The 9,518-nt window shown below is 38.6% G+C and overlaps 2 protein-coding genes across 3 annotated transcripts in view; both read right to left on the bottom strand.

Annotated features, from left to right (window-relative positions):
- The window catches only part of RAB27A (RAB27A, member RAS oncogene family), a 69,893-nt gene extending 67,573 nt beyond the window's left edge, over positions 1 to 2,320 (bottom strand). For both annotated transcript variants that reach the window (XM_051980691.1, XM_051980692.1), the window contains exon 1: positions 1,741 to 2,320. The gene's annotated coding sequence lies outside the window, so the exon portion shown is untranslated. The remainder of the gene's footprint in view (positions 1 to 1,740) is intronic.
- A 3,874-nt stretch (positions 2,321 to 6,194) lies between these two features.
- On the bottom strand, positions 6,195 to 9,504 carry PIGBOS1 (PIGB opposite strand 1). Its single transcript, XM_051980695.1, has 2 exons — positions 9,407 to 9,504; positions 6,195 to 7,158 (listed from the first exon to the last, which is right to left on the bottom strand). Exon 2 carries the CDS (start codon positions 7,079 to 7,081, stop codon positions 6,917 to 6,919), a length of 165 nt encoding a protein of 54 aa, XP_051836655.1. The 5' UTR covers positions 7,082 to 7,158; positions 9,407 to 9,504; the 3' UTR covers positions 6,195 to 6,916.
- Between the last annotated feature and the right edge of the window lie 14 nt (positions 9,505 to 9,518).

Below are 9,518 nucleotides of genomic sequence, written 5' to 3' on the forward strand. Positions count from 1 at the left end.
CTTATAATTCTCCCCTGTATACATTATAATTTTTCTGAGTCACAAAACTCTGATGTTTGTTCTCATTAAAATAAGAAATGCCCTGTAAGCTGATATATAAAATAAAATATGAGTAACACCCTAATCCTTATATTAACCTCATCTTTGTTTGATGATGTTCTGGCTATTAAATATTGACTATGATTCTTAATTTCTAACCAAAGGCAGAATTCCTTTTGGTTCTAGTGGTATGTTTTCAGAGGTTAATTCGGTTTTGGAAGGTACAAGTTGTAGAACCCAAAGTTTCCCAGTATGCCCAGGAGCAAAAACAGTGGGAGATCAATGGAGAAAACTCACTTTAACTCAGCAAATAAAGATTTGTTAAGCTCCTATTAGCCAAATCACCATTATATTTCTGGGAAAGATAAAATAAAATTTAGATTGAATAGACATTGCCTTCAAGTAACTTAAATTTAATGGGGGTGGGAGGGTTAAAAGGAGCAAAGTAAGAGAAAAATAATTTCTCCGTAGTATTTATAAAGTGCTTTTCGCAAAAGAAGTTTGTAAGTTAATCAATAAAAACCTTGTAACCCTGTTTTAAGAGGAAGAAACTCAAGGTCCAAAGCACAAAATGGTCTTGGAAGTTGGGATTGGAGTCCAAGTCTCCTGATTCCAAATATGATTTTTCCCCATGTACCTTGCTACTTGGTAAGAATAGCTTAATACTTCTTATCTAATTCTTCTTTACAGAGACTATTTCATTCACCATGAAAAGCACCTTTTACCCTAGATGCTCAGAACAGAACAGTATGTGAAGAAAATTCTAGTGGGAAGAATGACCGCTGGGCAAGTTATGAATCACCAAAGGGCTTAGACCCCCCATTACCAACTTCCTCCTCCATGTCAAACAGAGAAAGGAGAAATGTGACACTCTGAAAGATTCACAAGCACGTACCCATCCGCACACCCCAGTGTGTGACTTATTGGGAAGAATGACTTAGTCTTAACATCTACACAACCTGAAAGTCAAAGTCTAAATAAACCCAGTTGTAGAGAAGTTGGCTTAAAGAATGACATCCCTGCGCTTCCTAGGGCCAAACTCTACCAGCAGGGCTCTACAGGTTGTAAAGGACAAAACGCAAAGCAAAATGTATGGAAAAAAAACAGCCTCAAGGCTTAACTCTCTCCTTCCTTTCTATATTTCTAAGTTCCCTTTTTCCAAGAGATAGTCTCTCTCCAATATCTGGATACAAAGCCCAAGGTGGATCTTAAAATCTGTCCTACAGTTTTCCTTTATCAGGAAAGTCTCCCACTCAAACCAACCAGTTTTCTCAATCTGGAATCCATCCCTTAGACTTCTGTCTGGGGCCAGCCCCAGATTGCCTCCCTTAAACAAGTGACATGTCATCTCTGAGGAGCTGCCCCGAAGATATAGAGCTCCCCAAGAGGAAAACTTGCCTCCCGGATCAGCCAAAGTAAGCCCCAGGGCAGGAGCCCTAGGGGTGAAGCGGGGCACCTCTGCCCACTCCCATTCCCCTCCTTGTCTGATCTCCCCAACCCAAGACGAAACACTCGCGAGTCCTATTCCATTAACCCCCAAGATGCGCAACCTCCCGTGAAAAAGGTGATTTGCCTCCCTAAAAAAACACGAGCAAGATGCTCATCATTGCTTCTCTCACCCAGACACCTACACCCCAGCCCCCACACCCTAGGCGGATCTAATCCATAGGGGACGGACTGAGGTCTCTGCCTTGCCCTTACCTGTCTACAATGTCCCGCCGTCCCTGCAACAGCCGCAGGTCCACGCTCAATACGCTCAGCGTCCACACTGCTGCCTGCCCTTTTTTGGGTCCCTCGCGGGTATGTTCCGTCCGGCCCCACATCACTTCCCGTAAAGGAGCTGAGAGGTGGGGGCGGGTCCTCCTTTCTTTCCTACACCTCCCTCTTCCTTCTCTTCACCCGCTGGATACTTCCCCACCCAGGTCTTCGGCCCTTGTGCCCACGTGGGAAGTTAGGAGGCTTTGGCGTCCTCCGATCTTTCCCTACTGGGGAAGGCGGGAAGGTTGTAACCCCGAACCAGGGCAGGGATGGGCCCTGCACCTGCTGCCTGATGCCCCACGGGGAAAAGCCTGCGCAACTGGGTAGAACTCACTAGGAGCTAGGTGGGTAGGCCGGTGGGAAGAGAGGAACCCCGAATGTTCCTGAGCTTTGCTGCCTATTTCCTGTCACCCACAGAGGAAAAGCTTCCTGATCTTGCTGTCCAGAGTAAATGGTGTGAGACTTCTACCAGCTGGGACAAGAGATTTATTTTTTTTTTAAGCTGGAGTGAAAGAACGGATTAACGTTTAGTTGAGCAGAAACAAGGGGATGAGGTAAGAGTACTGTTGAGACGGGCAGAAGGACGAAAGGAAATGAACATATTAAGATCCGCTTCTGTCGCACTGTAGTGATTATTTTATTTAGTTACTCCATATTAAACTTTCATGCACCTTCCCAAGAGCCCCTTTCAGAAAAAACACCATTCCGAGAACACAGACCAGTACATTAGCCCCTCATCCTCCCCACCAAGGTTGGAGTTTGACCAACGGGACCAAAAACTAAATCAACTATCAGTGGCTCCTTTGGGGGATCAGCCCTTTGTCATTTTACATCTTTCTGGATATTAAGCTTCGGATTTCTGCCCACAACCTTCTCAACCTTTATTCGTCTCTAACTTCTGAATTTTTTCAAAATAACTCGACTTTCTTCCTGAGGACAATAGCATTCTGCGGTGAAAAGGAATCTTAAAGGTGACAAAGAGAAAAGTCAGGAAGAAAAAGATGAGTGAGCACAAACCATAGAGGTTATAAATGCAGTTCTTGGTATGGACTAATTCGGTTTAAAAGCCATTTAAACTAGTAGAGAAACAGGATGCATGGCCTAATTGTGTAATAAAAATGATACTAATTGGTGAAATCTGTAAGTCTTTGCTGCCATCCAGCGACTGACTGGGTGGATTTTATTTCTCTAAATCTAAGGTCCTGAAATAGCTGGACTGCTGGGCTCCTATCCAAGAACTCCCTGTTGTTCACTCCTGGTACTGGGGTCAAAACAGTTAAGTGCTGAGTTGCACTCATAAACAAGTCACTACTATTAAATCGGTGCTGAGAAAACCTTCATCTGTAACTACAGATACAAAGGCCAAAGAATCTCCCAGAGGCTATGCATTTTAAATAAATTCATTCCTGAGAATTCATTCTCTACCCAAACTAGTTTTCTCCCACAGGAACCTCCATGGGAAATAGTGTAAATTGAAGGAGGAAAAAGTTCTGGATGATGTTAGGGAGTTGAATTCAAAGTTCATTTCAACTGAAACCATATTACCTTTGCAGAAGCTGGATAGGATACCAACACTAGGCTAGCCATTAAATAGACCATACCTGAAAGTGCAAACAGATCTCACCAAGCTCTAAGAGAACAAAATTGTGTGGGTTTTGACTAAAGAAATTTTTTACTATTAGTCTTTCAGAATTCTCTTCTTCATTCTTCTCATTTGACCAGGCACTCCAATTCTCATTATGGGATCCCAGGCTTCAGATAGAGGCAAGTTCAACTTGGGACCACCACAATGCTAATCCCCAATCACCTTCATGCCACATCTTTACCCTTGTACCATTTGTCCATTTCTGCTTTCCACCTCTAATACTGAAAATCAGTGGAAGACCACCATTCCTAGAAAGGTTACATCAATCGCTCAATGACTCCAGCTATGGGATTTCTCTAACCAAACTCTCCTCCCCTTAGCCATCCTCCCTGTGTTGTCTTTCTCTATTAGAATTTAAGCACTTTGTGGACAAGAACCATCCTTCTCCACCCTCCCAAGTAACATGCATATATAAGCAAATTGTTTAATTGAATCATTTTTTTAGATCAATTTAAAGTCTTCAGGATATGAAAGGTCATACTCATTGCCACTAGAAGTGGGAAAGTGAGTACTATTAGTGTATTAAAAGCGAAATAGCAAAGGAAGTAATCTCAAACTGTTTTCATTCATGTAGTCTCCAAATACTACTTTTATTATTAGTTATATTTTGAATTCATGAGTATCTGGATTTGGATTTGCCAATTCAATTAAAAGCTCCCTGAAGGCAGGATTCTAGTAATTTCCAGGAGCTAGAAAGTATTATGAGAAATGAGACATACCGTGTTCCAATTACTAACAAATGCTATGAATCAGGACGTTTGTCTAGCCTTTGTCTAACTCGCCCCATCTAGAATCAGTGTCCTAGAATTGGAAGGTATAGTAAGAGTCATATAGTTCAGTTTTAGATACTCTCTACATCAATGGTATCAAACTCAAATAGAAACAGGGCTACCATATTGTATATAAAGATTCCTGTGACCAACAATTATATAAAAAATTCACTATGTTCTATTGCATTTTTATTTATTTTGTTAACTATTCCCCAGTTATATTTTTATCAAGTTCAAGTAGCACTCTTAAATGTTATAGGCTGCATTTCATAGGCACCTGTTTGACACCTCTGCTCAACCACATAGCTAAAAAGGTAAAGTGAGATAGGATCTTAATTTGAATTCAATAAATAGCAATGAATTCATTTTCCCACAGGGAAACCTATATTTTGAACAATTCTTAAGCAACTGTCTTAAATTTAGGGATCTCCCTGTATGACTGAAATAAGTCTCTATCTTGTAAAAATGCCTATGCTATATATACATTCCTCCCTTTGATCAATAACCTGGAATCCAGTACCTTCTGGATGAAACCCAGAAATTCTAAAATGAAAATGTTTAGCTATATCAAGTACATATACTTTAGACACATCTAGTACACCTTTAGGTATTCCTGTCTGCTGCTAATGCTAAATCAAGTTGCCCCAAATTCCTCCCCGCCATTCATCTCTGATTTTTCCATATCCACTATTTGATGGAATTTTTGTGTTTAAGTATAAGCTGTGCCTGGGTTACAGATCCCTGGTTTGCAACGTAACTTACATGTGAACAGTCACAGCACTGTTCCATAGATATCAACTGCAAGTACCAGGTAGCCACAGTGGACAAAGCAGCATATTTTAATGATTATACTTGCTAATGCTCTCTAAGAAAGGAGGGGCTAGGCAAAGGCACAGTCTCTGAAGTTGAAGGCAACTCCATAGTAAGCTGGTAGTCTGCTCTGATTTTATTTTAAATATAGTAAAGGAGAGATTTCTTAGCCTATCCTCTAAATGGGATCATCAAAGGGGTGTAAATGACTGGCCATGATGGTCTTCCTATCCCTTCAATGGAAAAATTTTAAATACCAATATAAAAGGTAGCATTCAAAAACCCCAGTCTTGATTTGCTTAGTCACTTTTCTCCATTAAAGAGGCTTTTGTGGGCTAGCCTGGGAATCTAGTAAAAATTTATAACAGTCTAAATGAGAAAAAAATTTCCTAAATATCAAACAACTACTGGAATATAACCCAAAGTTGTAATTTGTGAACAATTTGTCTTCTATCATCTCAATTGATCCCAGGTTTTTTGTTATCCAAAGCACTGTTAACTGTTTTACTTCCATGAAAATTATAATGGATTTTTATGCAATCTGAGGCTAACCTCCATTTTGGCTTTAGAAGGAAACTGATTTGTTAATAATCACTCTAGGCAATGACCCAAAAACTATTTTTATAATTCTCAGAAAGGTAAACTAAAAGAATGTACTAATCCTGTCATTTTGGCACAATTACTTATGAAAATTGTGCTACAAATTTCCCCCAAGGATATATTGTTATTAAAATAGATACTTCTATATTTAAACAGAAAAACTTGAGTTGCTTTTTCCTAATATGTTCTTATTTAAACCCAATAACATATAAATGAAACAATCTTTTTTGTGGAATTTCTATATATAGAACCTTGCTCATGAAAATGGAATTCTATCAAAACAATCATTTCTGCTTTATAAATACTGTCATTATTTACCTTGTAGGTAACATCAGCAACTATTCAAATGTCATTTTGCTGTACTGTACTGATTGAGCCAGGATTTGATGTTCTGATTGAACATTTGTTAACCAGCCAGATCTTAACATCTCTTTTTTGGTAATTTACAGATTTTAATTACATGTAGTCTTCATAGATAACTAAAATTATACCTAATTTACTAAATTCATTCAGCAGGAAAAACAATTCTTTCCAATTTATGACTTGGGGGTCAGTAACAAGTTACACGGAAACAAGTTACATATTTTTATTCTGCTATAGAATGATGTGTATCACCATTCCGATGTACACAGCTTGGCTCTGAACCCACCAGATGTCTAATTCTAGGGGCTGGTCCAACTTTCAGTATTCCTCCACCTTATCAAAAACTTAAAATAAAAGGTAAAAGTTGGGAAGGAGACTATAAAAATGAGAAGCTTCTAGTCAGTTAGTAAGCATTTAAATTTTTTCAAACTAAATGGAAAGGCTTCCATGTCAGGCAGTTGCTCACCTCTTCCTAAAACAGAGATTCTCAACTTTTTCAAAAAATGTTTTTGAATTCATAAAATGTATAAGATTAAAAAAGAAATAAAATAAATAGAAATTAAGATGTAATCTTTTTCTTAAAGAGCATCCTCCCCTATCCCACACTGCCTGATATTTGTAGAACTTTTGGAAGTCCATAGCATTCACACCGAGAATTCCTGTGCTACTGTACATACCACTAATACTTGTATAAACTTCCCCAACCCTGTAATCATAAGCAAGTAGCCATACTACAAGTCTAGGGAAATTGGTATCAAATAGAACTACAATGTCAAGATACTGATTTTAGTAAAAGGAAATTAGTAGACTTGAGAATGGTCATGACAATATGACAAATAAGAAATAAGTATATGAAAAATTCAAACACAATATTAAGAACCACTTGTCAATGACTTGGATTTTAAGAACCTAGTACAGTTGAAATCCGTCATTAATTTTTCTTCTCTTTTAATTCTTGAACAATTTGTGATTTTTCCTTTAATATCTTTTGATCTCGAGAATACTGTTCAAAGATTGGTTGATAAATATATATTCCTCCAGCAACTCCAAGGATACTTGCAAAAATCATTTGAGGAAAACTCAGTCTACCAAACATCTTATCAACAAATGCAGCAGCACACAATGGATGCTTTCAAAAGTTATATATGTATATCCACGAAAGTATCTTCAAATCTGTATACAAAGAAAGAAAATAGAAAATATTAATTTGGCACATTATCTTTTAATATTTCGTATAATCTCCCTTTGTTATTTTGGAAGAGGATGCAGTCATAGTCCTTTATTAGTGCTTGGCAAGGTATATTATTTAAAATAACAAGTTTGATGGATAAATGATTTCTCTTATAAAACAGATTACACAGTCATTTCAATTTGTCACCAAATCAAAAAATTATCATCAAAACCCATGGATTTTCCCTGTACTTATATTTTCACTATTTCCAATCAAGAAATTTCATTCTCTAAAATTTTCTGGCTCCTTATTCCCTACCAATGAAATTAAAATTCCTTTCCCTAGCACTCAAAAGTCCTTTACAATATGCTGCTACTTGACCTTTATAAATCTGTTACATATTACTCCCTTGTTCAATTGTGTTCAACTCTTCATGATCATATTTGGGATTTTCTTGGCAAAAACACTGGAGTATTTTATCATTTCCTTCTCCAGCTCACTTTACAGATAAGGAAATGAAGGCAAACATTTAAGTGACTTGCGCAGGGTAACAGTGTCTGAGGCAGCATTTAAACTCAGGAATATGAATTTTCCTGACTTCAGTCCCCTAACTATCTACTTTGCTATGTAGTTTTCTTATTACTCTCTTATGTGTACTATATCCCTTAGCTAAAATGTACTAATTAGTGGTCCCCCAAATATGCCTTGCTGCTCTTTATTTTCCCACCTCCCTGCCTCTGTTCATTATTACCAATATTTAGAATGTTGAATTCCTATTCATCCTTTAAAGTCCAACTCAATTATCAATTATTCCATGAAACCTTCTGATTTTTAATCTCCACGATTAGTAACTTTTCTTCTTGAACTTCATATAGCATTTTCTATCAGGTAGCTGTACAACTCGTCTCTTCTTAGATCAGACTTTTAACCTTTTCTAATGTGGATCTCTTCTCAGAAAAATGTTTCTAAGTCTCCTCTTGAACTTCATATAATATTTTGATTTATAACCCTCTCATGTATTTATCATGCACTACTGTGTATTTCTGGTTTGTTTTCTTTTCCACACACTCCTCCCCCATTCCTCCCCCCCCCCCCACCAAAAAAAAAAAAAAAAAAAAAACCCTCCATTGAACAGTCAATGAGGATATGGGCCAATGTCTCTTTACAATCTAATCCCTACATTTATGCCCAATCCTTCAAAGATTATAAAACTCGTCAGTGGCTTTCCACTGTCTGCAATTTTAAAAAGAAGCTCCTTGGACTGGAATTTAAGGTCCTCTTCAATGCTAAATAGCATGTAATTGACATGGATTAAGAAATATTTGCGTTCAAATTCAAACCTGGCACTTATTAGCCATCTGACTAGAGGCTGGGCAAGTTATTTAATGTCTCTAAAATGAGAATACCTGTAATACATCCTCCACAGGAATATAGTGTGATATTCAAATGAGACACAGTATATAACCAAAACATATAAATGTCAGCTACTTGGCCTTGTCTGATTTCATAGGATACTCCTCCATGAACGCTTTTCCTGCCAAACTGGAATATTAGACATTTCTCAAATTTGAGGTTTCCCCATTCAGTGCCTTAGGTTGTCAGCTCTGCCGCTCAGAAACTTTGACAGTCTTCAACTAGAGTGCTACCCTCTCCAAGTAGTCCACCCTAGTTAATGGTCTCTGGCTTCCAATGATTTTGTACTTATTTGCACAGAGTTGGTAACCTCGTTCTTAAAATGTCAGCTCCTCCAAGGCTATTTTTTGTTTTATTCGCTGCGCCTATCCCGGTGTTCTGCAAGGAGCTAGTCGTGTTTGCGGCAATGTGTTCTCTAAACCCGGATCTCCCGCAGCTCCTAGCAGTAATTGGCAAATAGTGTTTACTAAACGGATGAATGAATGGAATCTCATGACTTCGTAAGAAAAGCAAAAGCTTTCCCTAATAAGTCTTGGGAAGCAAGAGATTTTTATTCCCAATTTCTCTTTATGATGACCCATAAGATTTATAATATCTATAGTTGGCATTGAGGCCCAGAGAAGATAAGTGATTTGCCCTGTCACACAGCTTGTAAGCTGCGGGGCGATGATCTCATCCCGGGCTCTCCCTGGGTTCCAGCCCCGCCGAGGGGTCACACTAAGTTAAACTATTTTAGGAATCGTCTCGGGTCCTCTCGCTTCCACCTGAGGACTTCCCCTCCATCGCTTCCGAAAGACAAAGACGTAAATCTGGTAGGGATGGCCCACGGCCCCTCACCTTCCCAGAGTCCGAAGCCAGGATCTCGAGTTAACAACCGCTCTTAGGCCCAAGCACGTACGTCTTCTCAGGAGGGAGACGATACCTGAACCAGGAAATAAAGAAAAACCCT

The sequence above is a fragment of the Antechinus flavipes genome, chromosome 2 (genome assembly GCF_016432865.1).
Source record: "Antechinus flavipes isolate AdamAnt ecotype Samford, QLD, Australia chromosome 2, AdamAnt_v2, whole genome shotgun sequence".
NCBI classification, from domain to species: Eukaryota; Metazoa; Chordata; class Mammalia; order Dasyuromorphia; family Dasyuridae; genus Antechinus; species Antechinus flavipes.